This window comes from Gopherus flavomarginatus, chromosome 2 (genome assembly GCF_025201925.1).
Source record: "Gopherus flavomarginatus isolate rGopFla2 chromosome 2, rGopFla2.mat.asm, whole genome shotgun sequence".
Taxonomy (NCBI): domain Eukaryota; kingdom Metazoa; phylum Chordata; order Testudines; family Testudinidae; genus Gopherus; species Gopherus flavomarginatus.
The window spans coordinates 60835918-60859444 of record NC_066618.1 but is presented as its reverse complement, the minus strand read 5'-3'; the positions used below and the strand labels follow the sequence as shown (position 1 = coordinate 60859444).

The 23527-nt window shown below is 38.5% G+C and overlaps 1 protein-coding gene across 3 annotated transcripts in view; it reads right to left on the bottom strand.

The window, feature by feature from the left end:
• Nucleotides 1–1167: 1167 nt before the first annotated feature.
• The window catches only part of ITGB8 (integrin subunit beta 8), an 82445-nt gene continuing 60085 nt past the window's right edge, over nucleotides 1168–23527 (bottom strand). For 2 of the 3 annotated variants that reach the window (XM_050938618.1, XM_050938620.1), the window contains exons 9-14: nucleotides 21854–21988; nucleotides 18181–18586; nucleotides 14022–14247; nucleotides 11491–11594; nucleotides 9647–9810; nucleotides 1168–1639 (exon numbers count right to left, since the gene is read on the bottom strand). In XM_050938618.1, the coding sequence (XP_050794575.1) occupies nucleotides 1472–1639; nucleotides 9647–9810; nucleotides 11491–11594; nucleotides 14022–14247; nucleotides 18181–18586; nucleotides 21854–21988 (1203 nt within the window). In that variant the 3' untranslated portion in view covers nucleotides 1168–1471. Of the gene's footprint in view, nucleotides 1640–8530; nucleotides 9552–9646; nucleotides 9811–11490; nucleotides 11595–14021; nucleotides 14248–18180; nucleotides 18587–21853; nucleotides 21989–23527 lie in introns of those variants that run through there. The other variant, XM_050938619.1, reaches the window with a different exon arrangement.

Sequence of the window (23527 nt, the reverse complement as noted above, 5' to 3'; positions counted from 1 at the left end):
GGGAAAGTTTTGGGGGAACAGAAAGTGCTCCAGACACTGAAATTCTGGATGGTGGCAGTGTACCAGATCTAAGCTAGTAATTAAGTTTAGAAGTGTCCATGCAGGTCCCCACATTTGTACCCTAAAGTTCAGAGTGGGGAAGGAACCTTGACAGATGGGTACTGTGCACATTGTGTGGCATATCCATTGCAGACACCATGAAACAACGTGACCCACAGACTACAACTTAGCTTGAGAACGCCTGTTTATTTTAGGCTGGATAATCCCGAAAGAAACAACTGTGTCTTTTCCATGCTTCAAGAGACCCAGAAAGCTGTGGCTGCAGAGCAGGTCAAGTTGACCTATTTGAGAGTCACTGTGCCCGGCACAATAGACTTCCTTCTCACGAAAAAAATAAAAAATGAAAAAATAACTACCAACATTGCTGAGAAGGCCCTTTGTGTCAATGGGTGAGATATCTTCAGTGAGGAGTCCTCAGTGGTGGAAATCACATTCTCTATGAGCCAAATTCAGAACTGTTTCGAGCACAGTTCTGTTGATTTTAATGGAGCTGCACACTCTTTTACAGCAGTAATGAATCTGGCCATATGTGTTGGTTTCTGTTGGCTAATTAAAATCTGACTGAATTTAAAAATATATTGGAGAGTGTTCCTTCAGTAACTGATACCTGAATGATTTGTTTTGCTGGTAATAGTTTTATTGCATCTCTACTTACATTCACTAATGTCATTACAGAACAACAACATTCATACTTCGGGGCATTGTTTGGTCTGAAGTCAAGAAAATGATGAAAGGCCAGATGATGATCTGGGCTGAGTGGAAAGCACAGGAGCCGAAGAGGAGCATGACACACGCTCGCCATGCAGCCTCGGTAGGCCCTTGGTCCAGGTATTAGAGGTTGGTGAGTGCTGTGCACCTACTACTTCCCATCATGGGGAGCAGATCTTATTTACTGGGTTAGCTAAACATTTAGGAGTCAGTTCTTTGGATGTGCGCACACACGCACACTCTCCCAACAGCACCAATGGGAAGTAGCAGCTTCAGTACCACAAGCTATTCGCCCTCTCAAACAGTTTCAGGCCAGGCAAATTTTCTATACAATTAAAGTTTAATTTATTTCGTACATATTAAATGTTTTGCTATAAACCCAGCATTGCAAGTGCATACTTCCAAGGTTCTTTTCTTTATTGTAGATCAACAAAATAAAACTCCCCCAAACCCTTCAAAATCCACTCTTCTGCTAGTAATGCCCAGCTCAATAAAGGCTTCTTCTCCTCTCTCCTCCCTCCCATTGATCCCTTTCTGGTTGCTATAGTGCCACCACGCACTCCAGATCTTTACTCAAACCATCATTGTGCTTTTTAAACACAGATCTCTGTGGTCAGCTCTCTCTCTCTCTCACTTGGACACAGACGACTCTTACACTTCTTTAGGTATGTTGGGTCAAATCTTGCCCTTAGCACAATGGGAATCATGCAGAGACTGAAATTACACAATAGGGGAGTACACCTGCATCACTGTTGTCAAAGAAGTAGTTGAAGTCAGGGCCTCTTTTATCCCTAGGCTCTAGAGGCTGTAAAGTCAGTTTCCCTCCTCTTCTGAGAGCTTGAACTACAAGATTTTTTCTTGTCAAGGGGATCTGCAAAACAATATGAGTAGCATTAGATTAGAGCCAAACCAACTTAATCCCTATTAGGGTCACTGACTATGCAATGAGGTGAATGATGTGAATAATTATAAGACATTATATGCTAGAATGGTGCCAAAAATTATCACAATGTGGACAAATAACTGCGTAATAGTCCAGTTTAATAGCTGCATTTCACATCCTATGTGGAGAAAGAGAAAGACTTCATAATGCTCATTTACCATCATTCCACAACAGGGGTGAGGACTGGGAGGTGCACCGCATAGCTTGGTACCAGGACCACTGTTGTTAATGGGGAGAGGGCTTTGTAGGTGCATAAGATTATTTGCTGTAGTTCATACTTTGCCTCTAACAGTTCCTCAACTTCGCCCTCTTCCACTGAAATTATGAAAATTGTGGTCATCGTTCTAACTTTTGAAAGAAAAAAAAAGAGGTAAAATGATACATTTTTGCTTTTCTCAACATTTAGAACATTCTCTTATGTTGCCCTGTATCATTTCCAAGGTTTCTCTCTTGTGTTGCTGAGTCCAGGGGCTCATGTAAGTGACATACAGATTGTCATGAACACAGCAGCCCTTACTTGAATGCTAATTCTTGTCCCGGCACTGTTGTGCTATTTTCAATTAAGCAAAAACAGTACTTGTTAGAATTAGCAATTTATGGTCATGATGAAAGAATGACTAAGGGGTAGGAAGTGATTATGTGAAACAAAATAGAGCTAAAAAGGTTAATTTTGGTGGTGTCACATCATGGACAAGTTTTGAAAACAGCTCTGCTCATTTAGACCTTCTTGGCCCCCTGTTGGTCTCCGTTGGTGATCAGGTATGTTCTTAAAGCATAGAAGTCCTTTTTATGTCAACGGTTTGTCCTAGAATTTTGTAGAAAAACTATTGTGACCAGAATCAACACAAGAACAAAGTGCATGTCCCTTTCACAATTTACAGACACCATTTTGGCCAGTGTTAGAAAAGCAGCATAACTATGTCCTATGAGGGTACAGATGTATGCTCAAAAGTACAACTCTATTCCAAGCCAACCCCAACAAGCCAATTCTTACCCAGAGTAGGAACAATGTGTAGAGAGAGGGAGGAGAAATATTCTTAGCTACGTATTAATATTCAAATCATGCCTTAATGCCCTTAGCTATGCTATGTTACACTTCTCTGAGGTTCAGAGACAGTTTACTGAGTAGTGTCTCAGCATCTGCTAGTGAGCTTCCCAGCCCAGGTCCACAGACTTGTGCCAGTGGGTCTCAAGCTAGTGCTCTAAAAATACATGTGTAGACTTTGCAGCTCAGGCTGGAGCTCAGGCTCTGTGACCTCAAAGCACTGTCTACAAAGCTATTTTTAGAGCACTAGCAGGAGCGCTACTAGCACAAGTCCGGAAGGTCCACTTCCAGATGCAGCGTAGACATGCCCAAAGGAGAGTCAGATACTATTCCAACATGCTCAATGCAGCCCATATGTTTGCTGATATATTCCTAGCTACACAGTCAGACAGAGTTCTGGACCATCATATGCTTTCATATGTTTACCTAAACCCAATAATCATGTATCAGAGGGGTAGCCGTGTTAGTCTGGATCTATAAAAGCAGCTAAGAGTCCTGTGGCACCTTATAGACTAACAGACGTTTTAGAACATGAGCTTTCATGGGTGAATACCCACTTTGTGCATCCGACAAAAGCTCATGCTCTAGAACGTCTGTTAGTCTATAAGGTGCCACAGGACTCTTTGCTCCAATAATCATGCTCTTGAGATTTTGGTCCAGCACTCCTTATACAGTCCTATTTCATCACAGATCAGTTTTAAGCAAACTTCTCTTTCCTTAACATAGTCCTACAGACTAATGAACTACCTTTATATTCCTAGAGGAAGTGTTATAGTGAGGATAACAAACATTTTTCTTAAAGCGCCAATGATAAAATACGAGTGTATTACAAAACATGACACTCCACAGGGATGAAATACTACTTTTTTATTTTTTTTAGAGAGCAAGTACAATAACGTTGCATTAACTTAATGCTATGTCATAGCTGTTACAGCTCTGATAGAAAAATAAACATCTCACAGTACACTACAGTGTCAATTCATTAATAAATATAATCAAAATAGAAGTTAGTAGTCAAATGAAATGAATAACCAGCTACAAAAGTATATTATTTTAAACAAAATAGTCAGAACATTTTCAGACATATTTAAGTAGTGATTCATTTTAAAAATGTCATTTCAAGCTGGAAATGAACAATAAGAGTTACAAATCTATTAAAAACCTGCTTCCCTTCCTAAAATGTTCTAAGTATCAAACTTTTTAAATCTAAAGAATCATTATATATCCACATACTTTTTTTTAACAAAAGGCAGCACATTAAACATGAAGATAACCCCCATATTGTATTAGTAATTTTATCAGTACTTTGCTAAATGAGACACTTTAAAGTAGTTTTATTTTTTGAAAACATTAGTAGTAAGTGTGAAATAGATCTCAGCACAGCGAATGTGTCTAAAACTAATGTGTTTGCAAACAGGAAAGAAAGGAAGGTAGCTGGGGTGAAGCTGTGGCCCCAATGAAAACTCCCATTGGCTTGAAAGGGGACAGGATTTCAACTCACATCAACACATGCCAGACATTTTACTCATTTTTTCCTAGCTACGTACCTTCTTTCAAGAGTGTGCAACAGAAAAATAAAGGAAAGAGGAAATGGTAGCTGAAGAGGAATTTCTAAAGCAAAAGAACTTCTGGACATTTATTTTCAGAAAGAATCATCTTGAACAACATGAAAATATACTGGGCTCTAATTCTAAGCTAGCTTGCACTCTGTGCAACTGCATTGATTTGTCCCATTATATACAAATTATTTTTGGTAGGTAATTTTAACTTACTGCTGACATCAATGTACAGGACACTCAAATTTCCCTTGACTTCTATCAGAGTTCTGGGTATAGAGCAATAGCTAAAAACAGTAACATTCTTCCTAACTACTGCTTCATTATTGTTTACCATGTAAATCTTATTTTTGTATTTCAAATGCATGGCATAAACGCTATGGATACATTTCATTTCTAATTTGATTGGACAGTTTGTTTCATTCAGCATTGATTGACTGATAAATATAATGCAGTGAATCAATAAAATTTCTTGCTCCACACTTTGGCACTTCCAACTAAAAATCAAAGGGGATGTATCTTTCAGAAGTGCATTTTTCTAACTGTGAATTGTGCTGATTACTTAGGGCCTGCTCCAAAGCCCACTGATGTCAATGAAAAAATTCCTGCTGACTTCAATGTGCTTCAATTGAGGCTCATAGGTCCAGTCCTGCAACCCTACCTCAAGTCGTCCTTCTTAGTCAGTTGCCAACATTGTCCTTTGTGTTTATATCAGGGAACAAGGTTAGGTACAGAGAGTGCAGCCTTGTCATCTACGCAGGGGCTGGACACAAAATGGCCCTTACGCTCTACTATGCACAAGGAATACCTTGTGAGTGCCTCTGCCAGTCTAACCTCTTCAAAGTATCTGGGAGGGGACATGGTTTCCTGCACTGGCTAGCAGAACAGGTTGGGCACAGAGGATGAATACTGTACTCAAACCTCACTCCCCAAAGCTCTTGGATGAATTCTGCCTGCTTTAGACACTGTGCCTCATCAAGCCCCTGCTAAGGCAGTACATTTCTGCACATCCCTCAACTCTGAGCTGTTCCTTAAAGGGCATCATAAAACCCAACGTGGCTAGTTGGAAGAGCAGGTGTTGCCTGAAAGTAAGTTTCACAGGTTCACTGCTGTAGTTAACAACACAGTCACAATCACACACGTATGGGAAAAAAGAACTAATTCCTCAGTGTGACTTGAGAAAGCAAGTGTATCATAATATTTTACCACCTACAGCAAATTATTTCTTCTAATACAAAACCATACTTTGCATAGGAGATTTTTGAGCCATGACACCTAAAAAAATTAATACAATTCAAATAACTGATAACACATAAAGTATGGCTAGACAAATGCAGTTTCTTTTTAAGGTCCCTATTAAACATCGCTTGTGAATATTTCAATCTGGCACAATGAAAATTCCACATACATCACGTGCACATTTTCTGAATGAACAAACCATTTCCCCATACTCATTTGTGACACTGTAATAAATGTATTCATAGAGCTTGGAAGTAATTGACACTGAGTCACTGTAATTCTATGAGTGCTTTTTTTAAAATTCAGAAGTAATGTCCTTTCTAAAATACACATGAACGAGTAGTTAGAGATTAACAGGATTCAGCCCTCTCTACACTCAAGTATCTAGTTTAAGAACTAGAATAATTAAACCATTCATAGAGATGTTTAAACAAGGAACAACAATTTTTCTGCAGATGCTCATGTAAATATTGTGCATATGGGGCATAAAGTAAAACAAATAAAATAAAAAGATCCCCAAATCACCAGTTAACAATACCAATATAGTACCTGTGTGTATTTCTTAAATGAAGTGTTCCATATTTTGGAGCTGGCCTACTGTCTAATTATTTGAAATATGATTCATTTTTTCAGTGGGCTTAACTTTCTCCCATAAGCCTGTAGTGACTTTGGTTGAGGCCAAAAGTTATATTTTTTGTTTGGAGGGAACACCTTAAAGGTACAATAGAGAGAGAAGAAATTGTGATATGAACTATGTAGAACGAACTTGTTTACAATAGCTCACATGCTAACTGCCACACAAAGCACAGCCACAGTACCGTAAGTGCTGATCAAATTTCTTGTGAATTATGGGCTAAGTGCTTTCTCATTTAAGGTTATGTGCAAATGGGAGCACAGATCTCCACCACTGTGAGGCTTTTGTTGGGTCATTCCTCCTCTGCACCATCCCTTCTGAAAAGCAGGGCCAATGGCCGAGGGGAACAGCTAGCAGGCAAGGCTACAGTTTCTCATGTATGGCAGCCAGCTATGAGAATCAGGCACCATCTTGAAGATCTTGTTCTGTCTGACCTCCCCACAGGCCTTCTAAAGATTAGTTCTTGGCCTTCTGCATTGCTAGCAGCTAATTCTTTGTCAATAGCCCACTCATAACCTCCTCCATGGTACAGTAATGCGGTGGAAGGGGGAGTTACAACTACTCAGGATAGCAGCAGCTTACAATGAAATTTATGTTGCAAAGTTCAACTGACCCGAGTGGAATATAATGCACTGAGCAACTGTTCTGATGGCAACATGCTGGCCATGCCCCCATTGGAGTAGAGCTGGAGTTCCAACAAAGTGCAACAGAAGGAGAAAAACAGCGATAGGAGGTATTTTGGAGGTAGGGGGGAGATGTTACCATGAAGACCCCTTTCTCTCCTGTATATGAAGTCCCCAACTCCATTTCTGTTCCATAATTTGAGACTTGTGAACAATGAAGAGAAGTTATTTTAAACAGTTATAAGTTATTTTTACCAATTATATCACTTAGCTATATGTTGTCTTAAGGGCTATTATATTTCATTCCAAGAGAATTAGGTTAAAAATCATATTCCATTATTTAAACAATATGCTCATATCTTTTGTGAAGCACATGAAATCTTTCAATTAAATAAACAGTTACTGATATCCAGACAGTGCCCTGTTTCCTCCTCTCTTTAGCAAGTTGTGATCAGAGCAATATTAAGTATGTTTATTTCACATGGGCCTTTATTCTGTTCCCAGTAAAGTCAATGGTAATCATCCCGTTAACTTCTACGGGAGGAGGACTGAGTCCCACATTGTGCAGTATAAAGAAAAATAATTCAAGTTAAATACAGTATAAAGTTGAAATGATTCACTGTAGTTTACTTTTCAATAATCTATAATTAACAAATAAAAATGAAGGCTATCACGAACAAAAATAAGATCAGTGTAATGAATTCCAATTTCAGGCAAGACTTTTTAAGCTGTCTGAACTGAAGTTCAGATACCACTGTGATGTGTGACAGAGAAATACTTAATAGAGGAGTTTAAAAGGTGGCTTATTAGGGGAAGTATGTAGTGACTACCACTGATATCTAGAGCTGTTAGAACAATAACAATGGAAATTTTGAGCCATTGTCTTTGTAGGATTTTTTTTTCAAACCTCCATTTAATCAGTGTATTAGGAAATGCTGTCTGTGAAACACAACCCATAAAGCTGATTATCAATTCCAAATCCTGCATTCCTTTCACATGAACATCATTCCCAGATTTCAATGGGACTTGTACAGAAGGAATGCAGAATTCAGAGAATTCATTTTTCTCTCTTAAGTATCTCAACCATGTGTCTATTCCACCATTTTCTTAATAAAGACATTTCCCCCTTTGTTTCAGTGAAGCAAATACTCTCTGCAACAGGCACAGATTAGTATTGAGTATCAGTATTTAGCACTGATAACATATGTCATCTCAGATAATTTTTTGCCAACTATTTTTAGTGCATATTTCAAAGAGGTTACCAGGACTTCCTAACTTTATGACAATGTAAAACAAGCCAGTCTGACTACTAGCTGTGCAATTTATATGGCATATAGCAACAAGACAACAGCCTCCACTGTTGCAAAGTTTGTTTTATGGAGAAGCAGAGTAGTTTTGCACAATTTATTCTGTGGTACAAATTCTGACCTCTGATGCATCCATATTGGCCCCATTGAATCTAGGAAGGATCTTGATGACTTCTGAAGGCAGAATTTGAATCTACATTGGTCAATTCAACTAGTTCTCATGGGAAAATTCCTCTCCTCTTTTCTGTATTCTTTTTCTTTTGACACCTTCACATCCTACTGGATACACATCCCAGTGCACCACAACAACAATTTAGGTGGTTAAATAAAGGATTCATGCAAACTGATTCTCTCAGCTATAAAGTAGCAGATGTGGAAAAATCAGGCATATCAGATATTTAACAAGAAGAGAGCACTGAAATGTAGCTAGCAGACCAAATACAGCCCTGGTGTAACTCAACTGACTTCAATGCAGTTTTTCTTGCCAACCCCAGAGCTGAATTTAGCCAGTGTGTTTAATTATTATGTAGCGTATTCCAGTCAGCTAAAACAAAAAAACAAAACCACACTAGAATAACTCTCTCCCCCTCCTTCCCCTTTTTATACTGACTCAGTTCTCACATATCTTAAAATATATATAAAAGTCTCTATCTTGGAACAAAGGGAATACTAAAATGTATACACTTTATCACATAAGAAGAATAAATCCTGTTTAAGTGATATTATAATCTGTAGATTTTTAAAAATACCAGTAGTAACTAAGCACTCATTAATCCAGTTATTTTTTATAAGTAACTATAAGAAGATAAACTGATGTCAAAGCAGACAAGATCAGTGGACCTTTGAAAGGAAAACCATAAAAGTTTTAAGAAGTATCGTTTCTACATGTACAAGTACTCCAATAGCTCCATCTATTACCATAATGTACAGGAATGTTAATATTTTAATCACAGTTTTGCCCATTCCCACAGCGCACACCAATACTAGCTACATGTAAAGTGAGATCAGTGCTTTGTCCCCCCATGTTCATATCCACATTCTATGCCATAACTAAATAAATTATTTTACATTAAAGTGCTACACCTACACTAATGGTCTTGAACAGTAGTAATGCACATTTCTCTTTCATAAAATACAGCAGCCATAACTTCAAAGGTAGTCACATTATGTGACTATGCTTACATGTTGGTTTGTTACAGTATTCAACGAATGCATGCCACAAAAACAAATAGCATCAGTCAAGACTCTTACACAGTAAAAATAAGATAGCTTTTTAAAAAATGATGGAAATAGAGATTTTCAGAAAATGGTCTTCAGAACTCGCACTTGAAAGTTTCATTTAATCGTAACTTGCTGATGTCGATATTTATATCTTCTGGTTTGTCACGTCTGTATGTTACTGTTCTCGTACAAACAGTAGGCAAAAACATCTTATCCTTGAAGGAGAAGATACAGTTTAGCAACAAATAGCTAACACTTATATGCAAGCAAAAAAAAAGTACTGAATATGATTTTCTCTGAAATCAATTACCTTCTTTGTTGCAGATGCTCTGTAATCTGAGGAAGATTTAACTTTATTGCTATTCCACTGTAGAATTATCTGCCTGATGATAAGTACAGTAAGCAACCCAATCAGAAATGTAATGATAAAGATTATGAAAAAGATTCTAAAGTAGTTTGGGTCAGAGAAACATTCTGCAATAAAAGGAAAACAAGAGTATAAAGCTAAAATATTGATAAGGGGCACCCATTAAGCCAAGTTTGAATTTAACAATGCACATTAATTTAGCATAGCTTCACAAAATCAAATTCCTAAAATAACTCCAAACGATTGCACATGTGAAAGTATTTAATGAAGAAGGCATAATGATTCAGATTGCCATATGCAAACTATTTTTAAAATAGCTTTATCAGGAAAAAAAATTCCAATTAGAAAGATCCAGATATAGGATCACGATTTTTTTATTCTTTAATGTTACAGTAGCACCTAGAGATCAGGACTCTACTGTGTTAGGCACCATAAAACACACGTTTCAGAGTAGCAGCCGTGTTAGTCTGTATCTGCAAAAAGAACAGGAGTAATTGTGGCATCTTAGAGACTAACAAATTTATTTGAGCATAAGCTTTTGTGAGCTACAGCCCACTTCTTCGAATGCATCCGTAGAAGCGAGCTGTAGCCCACGAAAGCTTATGCTCAAATAAATTTGTTAGTCTCTAAGGTGCCACAAGTACTCCTGTTCTTTTTGCATAAAACACAGTAACAGACAGTCTCTGCCCCAGACAAGACAGACAAAGGGTGGAAGGTAAAAGTCAGGCTTGCCACTTTCCCTGCTGGTCAGTAGTGAAGTCAGGAATAGAACCCAGTCTCCTAACTCCCAGTCCCATGCCCTATGCACTGCACCAAGCTGCTTCTCTCAATAGTCTTGGCCTCTAATGGTTTTAAAAATCTACAGATCCTTCTCATAAATCCCAAACAGAATCACTGTCACTTTTATATGCCTCTTTCAAACAAAATGTCTAGGTAAAGCTATTAACTGACAAAAAGTGATTACATATATGTAATTTTCTTTGCTATTTGGGACCTGTCACTTGAATGGGCTTTGGATGTGTTTATTAATAGAGAAAGACTTTTACACACCCTCATTACCTTACAGCTGTGTATACTTAAGACACATTAAAATGTTTCATTGAGCTATGTGTTCTACTTCATTTGTTCAGCTCTTGTAATGTGAAATAATGTAAACATATGAGAAGTAGTAAAACATATGGCTACCATAATAAATTTCTGTAAATCTTTCTTTAAACATTACTGAGGCAGGATTCACTATTGGATGCAACTTCTCAAGGATCTTGGAAATCTGATCTAGCAAAGCTTGCCAATCACATTTCCTGTTATTATTTATCTTTCATTTTCCCTAAAGCAAAACAAACTTTCTTCAAACAATCACAATCCACTCTTGAAGGAGAATATAAATGCTAACTAGAGCAAGTAATGTTATTACAGAAATATCTGTGCATCAGTGCCAATTTTTAAATACATCATTCATACGAATATTTAAGCAGGACGATATCAGATTTGATTTTGTTACAAAATAACACGTCAAGATGTAGCACATTTTGCAGGGCTGAGGAAGGCACAAGGGAAGGGAAGAGTGGAGACTTTTTTACAATTAAGTATTAACTGTTAACTAAGGGGAAAAATTCACCCCAATGCAGAGGGCCTATACGAAGTCTTATACATAACTTACACTCAATTTTAAAGAATTAAGTGGTCCTTAAGTGATGCCTAGCGTGTTGTGTGGCTCCTCTACTATGAATTTTGACGGTTTTCACACTTTTATTAAAGTGATTAGGCAAAGCTAGGTTTTTACATACCTGATGCTGGATCAATATAATGCACCATATAAGCACATGAGGTTTTGCACTCGTCAGGTGTAGTTTTTGATGCATTGTTAGAATAATGGCACTGAACACAATTCCTGAAAATGAACATATAAAGAACCACCACTATAACTTCACTGCATTTTCCTTAAACGATTAAATCAACAAACTAATTATTGTGTTCAAATAACGTTCTCTCACTGCTAGAAAAATACTGAAGTATTTATTTACTAACTTTGAGACATATCGTCTCTCTCTTGCAATATTTTAACCTATTGTTACTTGCAGTGTTGTTGTAGCTGAGTTGGTCCCAGGATATTAGAGAGACAAAGTGAGGGAGGTGATATCTTTTACTGGGCAAACGTCTGTTGGTGAAAGAGACAAGCTTTCAAGCTACATAGAGCTAATACAGTGACCAGAAGAAGAGCTTTGTGTAGCTTGAAAGCTTGTCTCTTTCACCAACAGGTCCAATAAAAGGTATTACCTCACTCACCTTGTCTCTCTACTTTAGCCCAATGTTGTTTTTCAAAACTATTTGGTGAAAAGAAGTGAAGTAAAATAGTCAGATTGGCTCAAAGCCACCCTCACCTGGCCCTAGATTACACCTTTCATGCTGTACATCTAAGATGTTGCAGCACAGAATCTACCCCGTGGTTTCTTTAGCTATCAGATCCACAAACTCAACATGAGCTACTAAAATAAAGGTGGATTCTTTCCTTTCATGCATCATCAATAGTAATAACGATCCTGCAGTCCACTTATTCCCCCTTACACCACATTTTCACTGTGTTCAATGGGATGCACAGGAATAATTACAGGGAAACATTTAGCCTTGCAAATGGAATTCTTTTGCTGATACATTAGGAAGAATAGACATGAGCACCTTCTCTGCACAGGATTGGGTCTGCCGTTCCTACAGAAGTAAAGTAGCAAACAACTTACTGTTGTCACTAAATGTCAACAGATCAGACTCTGAATACAAACAGGGAGTAGGTAGTGCCATTTTTACTACTACTTTCAGAGTAGAACTGAACTTTAAATGACTACAGAAGACAAACATCATTAATGCAAGAAAAATGCAATTGACTTTTTAATTAAGTTGAGACAGATTGTTCAAAGGCATAGGCACTAACTCCCTTTGACTTTCAGATATAACCCAGATACTCTATCTTCACATCATTCTGCCAGGTCTTAGCATTCACCTCTTCAGACATGGTCTGGGGTTTTCCTCCAACTGCATGTATACTAAACAGTTCAGAATTCAACTGACGAATATCAATTCTTTCTATTCTTACTGTTTACTTTTTTAGATGAAGGGTTAAATTGCCCACAATGGAGACTGCAGAAAGATGCAACATTCCAGCAGAGCTTTTGGAAGCAGTGTGCCTGAGAGATTGACAAAAGCCTTCAGGAGCCTTGCTTCAATCTTTGAAAGAGTGGAGAAATTACTCCCCCTTGTTAACCCAGCTCTTCTGGCTAGTGGGGAGGGAGACACATGGCTGAGGCCTGATCTACATGAGAAAATTAGATTGGCATAAGTATGTCCTTCAGGGGTGTGAAAACTCCACACCCCTGAGTAGCATAGTTTAGTTAACCTAAGTCCCTGCACAGACAGCACTAGGTTGACAGAAGAATTCTGTCGACCAAGCTACCGCTTCTGAGGCAGGTGGATTACCTACACAGATGGGAGAATCCCTCTCGTGAGTGTAGGTTGTGTCTACACTGAAGCGCCACAGCGGTGCAGATGCAGCAGTGTTGCTTTCATGTTTTGACTGTAGACAAGCCCTTTGTCTCCAAGCTCATTCTTCCTTGTCTTATTTGGGGAGAGAGCACAAGGAAAGAGTTGTGACTAGTCTCTCTACAAGGGTCAGCATGGCAACAGGATTGATCCCTTTCTACCTCGTCGCACATGGGAGCAGAACTACTCACCCTAAGTATTCATCTTTAAAACTCAAAGCTGCACCTTTCCCCCCAGCCCTGTAGATGATGTATTCGGAACCAAATGAATGAATATACTGCCTCCTTTAATACTCTGTTCCCAAAACAACAGTGTTCCCGTAACCACTTATGAATAGTCTTGTTTTCATTGGCAGCAACGTTATTTTTTATGTTTCAACCTTCCTGATAAACGATTAGTGATGTGTGTAGCAGATACCACTTTCACACCATCTCTAAATTATTCCAGTTTAGTAATAATGCAGTGGAAAAATATGTTGCTATGATAATCCTGTATTTATGGAGAAATATATAAAACAACCATCTTGATTACAATTAATGGGATACTTTTTTTTTTTCTCCTGAAGTAAGTTTCAGTGCATTGCATGTGGATCTGGGTATGTCAGCATGAATATCTCAGCTGCAGATGAACTGTACAGTCCGAGCCTCAAGTTGAGACTCAAAGCTTCATGTTTAAGTAAGGCTACACTGAGAATAAAATTCTAATGTATACAGCATCTGAATGGGAACATTCTGGGAGAGGACAATGACATTAAAAATGGAAATTAAGTCACGTATTAGAAACATACCTGTTTTCATCACAGACATTGTTACAAGTAGGGCAATATTCACAAAACCGGCCAAAACTCCTTGGATCAGTACACTCGCATTTTCCACATACACATGCTCCTCTTCCACTGCAAATCTGGCCTTTGGAATTCATGCAGTGTTTTGCTGTCAATAGTGAACACTGACAGCGGTCACCTTCCCAGCCGCGGAAGCATTTACATTTACCAGCTTCACATTCACCATTGCCTGCAACATCAGAGAGTATATAAGAATTCAGTTAAACCCCCATCTGCCTTAGTAAGTGCGCGTCTTGACTAGAGCATGTTCAAAATCCTTAGCATTCTCTAGATTTCTCAGAATTGGAAATAATTAGAGTTAAATTTAGAAGTGTGAAATCCCTATTCAAGTTGAGAATAGAAGATATTAATAAGCAACTGTATACGGCAGTTGTTTCTATTTCAAATGTCACCTTAGTTTTCCCTTATTAAAAAGACTCATGGGTATGCCAGATATTTACACAGTCTGTTTAATAACTCACTAAGAAGGGCCTTTACAGTACTCCGTTTCCAAACCATGCAGACAGCTTACTTAGATGGTCGATATACTGACATGGAGAAACATAACTGTCTCTGTTCATGCAGCTCATGATAAGGGGAAGATCTACTCCATTATTGATTAGGTTGTATTGCCATTTGAGGTCAATATGGCTTTCTGTGTTTTTGTCTCAGATGCCTTTTTCTATGATCTCTCAGAAATGAGAGAGTTAGAATGGAAAAACTAAGTCAACCTAAGCACCTGTTTTGCTTATATCTTATTGAAATTTTCAGGCTGAAATTTCCCCAGCATGATATAGACCTTTTTTTTTTTTTTTTTTTTTTTTGAAAATCTGAAAAAAAGCAGTTACATTGTTCTCATCAGACAATGTTATTCTGAAATTTTCTAAACAGGTCTCACATTAAAGCAGATAGTGTTAAAAAGTGCACATCTAGAAAGGAGACAGTTTTTAGGGATGAAAAATTCATTTTAGTGCTTTATTGAAAAATAGTTTGATTTGGCCAAGCTCTAAAGGTTTGAAAAAAATTATGTATGAATGGTAGTTTGTTTTTGTTTTTAAAGACAGGACTATAACAACCTCTCCTAGTGTTCTAAATGAAAGAGGTCTGTATCTAATTTAGACCACGTTTAGTAACAACAACAACATGTAATGAACTCTGCTTCATTCAGTGGAAATTTAAGCATACATGCTAAAGGAGTAAAGGGCTATACAGGAGCCCTTATCTCCTTTAGAGTTTTCTATGTGAAACCGTGGGAGCCTGAAGCAGCTAAAAATGTGTTCAGGCACGTGTTTTCCATGTTGTAGACACTTGTATAGTTTCACTTTTGACTCTGGTAGTGTCTATTCCTCCCCCACCTCCCACCAAATGTGACTAAAGATCATTTTAAACTTTGCATTTTGGGGTGGGGGGAGAGAGAGAGAGGAGGAGGGAAGAAGACTATAGGCATATATATTATATTCCAATATATAAAGTACATATTAAGAAAACAGTAAAGTTGCAAAGTTAGGCATTCAAAAATCAGGAAAAGTGAAAAGTAAACCTTAACTCCCTCCCCTTGTGCATATGCATTACAATACTGTAAATTATTTAAATGATCACATACTATTATTTCTACTTCATCTGAGCAAAGTTATGTTCATAGTTACTGTGATGAACTGGGAACATGTATTTTTATGAATGTATTGTAAGTTTGTTTTCTTGTTCTGTTTTGTATTGCTGCCTAACTGAATGCACACAGCTATATCAAAGGAGACTGTAAAGAAGCTGTTACAGAACTGAACAGGAAAGGTAAAACAACAACACAGGTAAGACATTCTCTCAGGTACCTTGGTTTTCTTCCATTGAATTAATACAACGGATGGGCCCTCCAGCTAGCGGGAGAATTTGCCTGGCTGGCTCCATCCTGGTTAGGATGTTTTACTCTTCCCAAGACTAAGCCTGGGATCAAAAGAGACCCTACAAGATCAAAAGACTAGGAATGCTTTAAAAGATGCCCTTGGAAAAGGAGGGTTTTTTTGGGGTGGAGAGAGGAGGTCATCTGGGAGAGGCAGCCCTGGGTGTGTCAGGAAAAAGCTGACAGGCTGTGAGGTCTCCAGTGAAGAAGGCTGTAAGCTGTATGGGCTGGTTCTGCCAACTCAGAGATGGGGAACCAGTCAGACCAACCTGAGCATTGGATAGAAATGTTAAGCTTAGGTAAAGGAACTTTTGTGTAGGTCAGTTATTTTAAATCTACTTCTCTAAGGACTGTGTACCTGTTGGGAAAATTAAAACATACTTTGGTTTGAAGAAACTGAATAAATGGACACAAATCTGACATCAGGAATCATAACGTTCAAAAACCAGTAGGAGAAAACTTCAATCTCCCTGGTCACTCAATAACAGACCTAAAAGTGGCAATTCTTCAACAAAAAAATCCTTCAAAAACAGACTCCAGTGTGAAGCTGCAGAACTGGAATTAATTTGCAAACTGGACACCATCAGGTTAGGCCTGAATAAAGACTGGGAGTGGTTGGGTCATTACAAAACTTAAACCTAATTTCCCCAATACTAATTTTCCCCTACTGTTACTCACACCTTCTTGTCGACTGTCTGAAATAGGCCACTTTCATTACCACTTCAGAAGTTATTTTTCCTCCCTTGGCATCCTGCTGTCAACTGAATTGTCTCATTAGAATGACCTCATACTTGGCAAGGCAACTCACATCTTTTCATGTAATTATACCTGCTACTGTATTTTCCACTCTATACATCTGATGAAGTGGGTTCTAGCCCACAAAAGTTTATGCCCAAATAAATTTGTTAGTCTCTAAGGTGCCACAAGGACTCCTGTTTGTTTTTATTGCAAATGTAGGCTGTCATAGGTTCCCAGAGAAAAAGATCTTGCAGGTGCTAAGCTCACTGAACCTGCTAAATAACACGGCTGGCAACCAGGGAAGTAACCCAGAAACTCACCTGGAGAGTGGCTGGATTGCATGATCTCATCCCAAAGAGAAGTGAATGCCTGACACTTGAAAGAGCTGCACTCTCAAGGGACTGGAAAAGGCTCTCAGTGTGGGCAGCCTACTCAGGTACTGCAACAATTACAGTAGTGTTAAACCAGAATAACTCTACTGAAGTCAGAGGAGTTCTAAATTTGCACTACTGTAAATGTGACCTAAGTTTGACCATCAATGCACAGGTTGTGCACTATACAGTGAAATGAAATTAAATACATGGACACATTTCATTGAACAGTGAGGACTACAAAAAAGATATTTACATATTAAGTTATTTTAAAATAAAAAAATAAAATAAAAATTTAAATTTTACTTCCATTGAGAAAGAGAAAATAATTTTGGCTGACAGATAACAATGGTACTGGGCACAGTCTGCCTCTTTGCTTCTGTTGTAATGGTGTTTTGGCATTCATGTCACACTCCTGCCTCAGGCAAAATTTTCATTTTCACACTTCTTTGCAAACAGAATTTCACCCCAAGAATGGAATGAAGGTCTCACGTACCAAATCAAGAGCTCATTTGGTTTCATACTGCTCACACTGTCCTGTTTTTGGCTTGGTTGTTCTGAGCTACTTTACTCTGTTTGTTAGCGTATGAAATTCAACATCAACCTAAGGCCTGATGGCATTAATTTGGAGTGACTTGTAGTTATACTATGCTATGCACTTGCATCTTCTTCGGAATCCATGTCATAATATAACCGGAGATAAGCCTGAGACACAAAATCAGATCCAGATCCAGAAAGATATTTCCCAAAGTTTGGTGGTGTTCACACAGACTCTCATGTAGAAGTTGCTTCTCTTCCTTTATAGAAATAACAATATTGTTATCATGGATAAGCTATCTCTGGAAAACGTATGAGTTTAGTGTTGAAATTCTTGAATTTAGGGATTGTCTAAGTCCAGTGTTTTGGTTCAGACAATCTCAAAAGCGTATGAGATTTTGAGACACCTGTAGTTAACAGAGGACTTCAGTCTCCAGAGCTACAGACACTCTACCAGGCTTTAAAAATAAATAAATTAACTTAATGAAACATTTAGTGTTTGACAACCATATTCATTATTGTTAGACTACATACTGTATATAAACACATGGTTGAGCAAAAACACACAAATTCTGTAGCTTACCAGCACACAGGTTTCCATGGTAATATGGGCAAGAAAAGTCATCCATTTCACAGTATTTGCCATACACTTTGCCCAGCCTGGTTTTGTGACAGAGACATCTTCCACCTATGCAGTCTCCTTGACCACTGCAGATGGGCTGGTCCGGGTGCAACTTACATCTCTCAAAAGGAAATGTATCTTCACTGGAAGTACAGTTAGTGTCTTTGCAATGGGTGCTTTCACCATCGATAAAAGTTTCATCGACACATATTCTTTTGTGCCTTGCACTGTCCTCACATTGACAGGCACAGTTTTTATATATATTAATTATGGTGGTTTCATTGAAACCAATAGGCTTGATTATCACATATTTTCTTCCTCCAGTTGTACCACATCCTTTCATTGAAACTGATACATTAAAAAGCACCTAAGAAAAAATAAATTCTGCATTTATAATGTAGTAATTATTTCCTGTAAATTGTTTCAACATTCTATCATAAATTAAACAAGAAATCATACCACCTATAAAACTTACCAAGCAATAAGACTGAAGACACAGTAGCAACTGATGAATGCATCATATTTCAGTAATGGCAAAAGTAACAAGCATAGTGAAACCCAATAGTACAAGACCAACAACAGCCTACATTTCATGTTGAAAAGGCATTGTAAATAATCTGCAGAATGCAGATTTAAACAAAGGAATACAGCATTTGCAAATGTAGCTGTTCTATTTCTAACTTCTGACAGTGATGTTAGAAATTTCCTTCTCTTGTTATTATTTACATTATAACAGCCCCTAGAAACCCTGATCATAATCGGGACTCTGCACTGTACAACAGACATATCCCTGCCACAAAGAGTTTACAATCTATCCCAATACAAATGTATAAACCTTTCAGAGTAGCCTAACATCAGTGAGTTAACATATTGGTAACCATTGTGTCACTGTAAGACATAAATAAAATTATTTGTTTGAACAACATATATATGCCTATTGCACTGTTAAGCCTGTAACACCACTTGCACTTTTTGGCATTTCACCAACACTAGCTCAGCAAATAAAACAAAGTTAATATATTAAATATTTGAAGGTTCACTATGCAATCTGAATTATACCATATGTATGTTTCCTTGGAGACCTGATCTGGTTTTTAGGACTTCTGCATGAATACCTTGGATGAGCCCATGCATGACCTCTGCTACTTGAGGACTACATACACTTAGTTTCCAATATGCAAAATATGGTATCACTGGGACCCTTAACACTGTGTGTTGCTGGCAGCTTAATGAGTGCATGAGTAGGTTCTTTCCTCCGTGACTTATAAATGAGCAAGGAAAAAAATAAGGACCATAGACTGTACAGAGTGAGATCTTTCTGGTTGCTAACTCATTCTTGCTATAAGCAAATAGAAACCAGGGACTCATCAAACCTTCTTCCACCGGACAAAAAAGCCAGCTGGAGGGGATGATGGAGAAGACCAGCCTCTAAGGAATCTTCAACAATATATTCTCACTACTTTCAAGTGGTTAGGCGTGGGAAAGACCTCCTTCCAACCCCCTGGATCTTATACAAATGTAACAAAAACAACGACAAGAACCAGCCTGAAATCTGAGCCTAAGGCACATCCAACTCTTGCCCTGTGGTTCAGAGAGGGCTATGGGAGCTCTTGGTGCTATCCAGATTCTAACAGGGGGCGGGAGAAGGACAGAAAGACCCAGGACATAGAACTGGAGAGAGCTAAAGGCAGTAGTAGTTCTTCAAATCACTTCTGCAAAGCTGTCCTTTTTTCTTCTGGTCCTTCTGTCATGGGATACCCATCTTTAATATGTCAGCCCACTGATGAACTAAAACTCATGGCCTTTGGACACTTTGAAGGCAGCAGATATTTTCCCATGAGTTGGATCAACCAAGTATTAAAACCTTTACATTTGGTGCTTGTCTTTTTCATTGGTAGGGTACTGCCTATGAAGGCAACCAAGCACAGGGGCCTCTTTCGAAAAGCTGCTCAGCCTGCTGACTGGAAAGGGAAAACTCCCATCCGTGTTCATCAGAGCAGGAATATAAACAGAAAGAAGGGGTGGCAAAAGAATTAAGGAAGAAGAAGATGTTTCCTCCAGTCTAAGGATGTAACTATGACTGTAGACTTCCAAATCAAAGCCCTGATACAGAAAATAAGAAACTGACTATTGTATTACACAAGAAGTAAGAGAAGCTAAAATTGCTTATAATTTCTCCTTTTTTTCTCTCCCCACTACCTCTCTGACTCCCACCTGGAGAAAGCCAGACTTTGGCAGTTACCTCTATCTTGGGATCAGACTGAAGAAAGCCTCAGACCTGATTTGTACATGGATAACAAGGAGAAAAGCTGTGCCTCCAAGCAGCAGGACATGGTATTTTGTCTTTTGCCTGTGTTTTTTTTTGATGCATGAGCCTAAAATCCTGGGCCACCACTGTACAACACTTAAAGGAGTAACATGTTTTTAGGATACAGTGTGAATACCAAACATTATGACCAGCCTTACTAGAAAGACTGGTTGAAGTGCTTATACCCTGAAGAGATCACAGAATCTTCCAAAGCATAGAACAGTTTTGGTAGGAGGAGAAAGGAAGGAGGATTGTGCAATGAAAGGAATGTGAGAATTAAGGAAAAGCATTCTCCAAGTAAACAAATACTGAAAGGAAGATTTACTGTTAAGAAGTTAACCTCTTGAAGAAGGCTAATTTTCAGCTGCTGCTGGTTTTGGACCACATTTGCTATCTTTTACAATCAAATGGCTTTTTTTTTTAATTAAAAGGAAACAGATAAATATTCGACAACAGAACTAATTACAATGATACTACCTATGACAAGCATAGGTGGGAACACTGTAGCTGAGCTTAAAGGAAAAAACTAGCAAGCTCATCTGAAACTAGTCACGCAAACAAAATCTACACAAGTATAAAGCATGGTGTAATTTCTAAATTTCACACAGCAAATCCACTGATTTGTGACTGCATACATCCATACACATGAGTGACTTTAGCTAAGCTACACAAGCTCGGTAAGAGGAACAGAACTCCTTGAACTTACACTCCAAAAAACAGAGACCTCTTCTTAATGAATTAAATAAATTACTTTGCTAATTTAAGCAATAGAATAAAGATATAAATGCACGCACAAACAGAACCAATTACATTCACTAAAGGATAAAGCTCCAGATGGATATAAATTGACACTTTAATCTGATTTACACACTATATCAATTACCAGGATCTCTGGGCATGTGTAGAAGACACACTTTTTAAACAAAGAAGCAGAAAAAAAATGCCCCAAGCCATGGCCAAGCAGTTGTCAATATGCCTCTAATGACTCTCCTCACATATCTGTAAGGCTCTTCAGCTGAAGAGACGTTTCATATAGAATATGAGCACATTCAGTGGTGGACTGTGGGGAATGGTCCTCATAAATATTATTTAGATGGTTGACAACAATGCTTTGAACCTTATCTCCATGAAATCAGTGAGAACAAACAGTAGCTTTTGGTTTTAGATAAGATTCAGGAGAAATAATGCCAAGGAGAAAGTGGAGAATTGATGATCAAGAACACAGAAATCTACTTTCAGTCTTAAAAAAGCTCTAGAAGATACCATACAACTAAGAAAAATACAATAAATAGCTCAATTCCTTTGCAACTGAGAAACTCAACATACTTCTTCATTATAGGCCACATTTTTGCATCCTTCCATGCCTGTTTTTCTACTTCCATCAGGGCAGAGTGCAGTTATGTTAAAGTGTAGATCTTGGATCTGGTTATCCACCTGAATTTTCACTTCAGAGATTAGTTTCTGTAATGAAAAAGAATTTTTAGTTACATTGCATTTCCACATTTAATATGCATTAGGGTCTAAAACATGAGCATGCTTGACTGAGTGGCTTTAACTGAAATGAATAAATCTTGTTAGTCTGTCTAAATAAAGGAATGAATTAAAGCATTCTTTTCCATATAAAGACCCAATTATATCCCAAATACATACAACCAGTTAGCTAGTAATCCTGAAAAAGAAAACACGGATACTAAACTTTCTGTAACTATTGTTCTTCAAGATGTGTTGCTCATGTCCATTCCAATATAGGTGTGCATGAGTTGGGTGCCAGAAGTTTTTCCCTAGTGCTAGCCGTCAGGTTGACTATGGTGCCCCTTGGAGTGGTGCCTTCTTGGCGTGGTATATATTCACTTGCCGCCTCCTCAGTTCCTTCTTGCCGGCAACTCCAACAAAGGGGTAGGTGGGTGGGTTGCGGAATGGTCATGAGCAAAACGTCTCGAAGAACACTTACAGAAAGGTTAGTAACTGTTTTTTCTTCTTTGATAGCTTGCTCATGTCCATTCCAATATAGGTGATTCCAAAGCAAATCAGTTAAGTAGTGGAATCAGAGTTTCGCTGAAACACAGACTGGAGGACCACTGTACCAAAAGCTGCAGAATTTCTGACCTGCTAAGTGATGGCATAGTGCAAGGTGAATGTGTGGATAGAAGATCAGGTCACTGCCCTACAGATATCCAGGATCGGGACTTGAGCCACAAATGCCGCTGAAGAGGCTTGTGATCTTGTGGAGTGTGCTAGCAAGCACAGAAGTGACACTTAAGCTAGGTCGTAGCACATGCGGATGCAGGATGTGATCCAAGAAGAGATTATCTGTGACGAGACAGGATTCTCCTTCATCCTCTCTGCAATAGTGACAAAAAGCTGACTGGTCTTCCAGAACAGCTTGGTCCTTTCCTATGTAAAAAGGTGCGCATCTAACGTCCAAAGACCGTAGCCTCTGCTCTTGCCTATTAGCATGAAGCTTGGGAAGAAAAATTTCCTGGCTATTGTGAAAATAAGAGACACTTTGGAAGGAAAGATGGATGTGGTTGAAGTTGGACCTTGTTCTAGAAGAGAACTGTATACAGCGGTTCCAAGGTGAGGGCCCCGATTTCTGAGACTCTTCTGGCCAAAGTAATTGCTACCATGAAGACAGTTTTAAAGGACAAGTAGAACAAGAGGCATGTTACCATTGGCTCGAATGGTGGCCCCGTCAGTCTTGACAGTACCAGGATGAGGTCCCAAGGAGGCAGAGGTTGGCACCCCTGTGGATGCAAATGCTCTAATACCTTCAAGTACTGGGCACAGATTGGGTTTGAAAATACTGACCATCCATTCACTGCTGGGGCCGAGATCATAGCTAAGTGAGCCCTGATGGACGATACCACAAGATCTTCCTTCTTCAAGTACAGCAGGTAGTCCAGGATAACAGCCAGTGGGGCTCCAAAGGTAGGAACTTTCTCTGCAGTGACCACAGCATAAACCTCTTCCACGTAGCCAGATAGACCGCTCTAGCTGCCT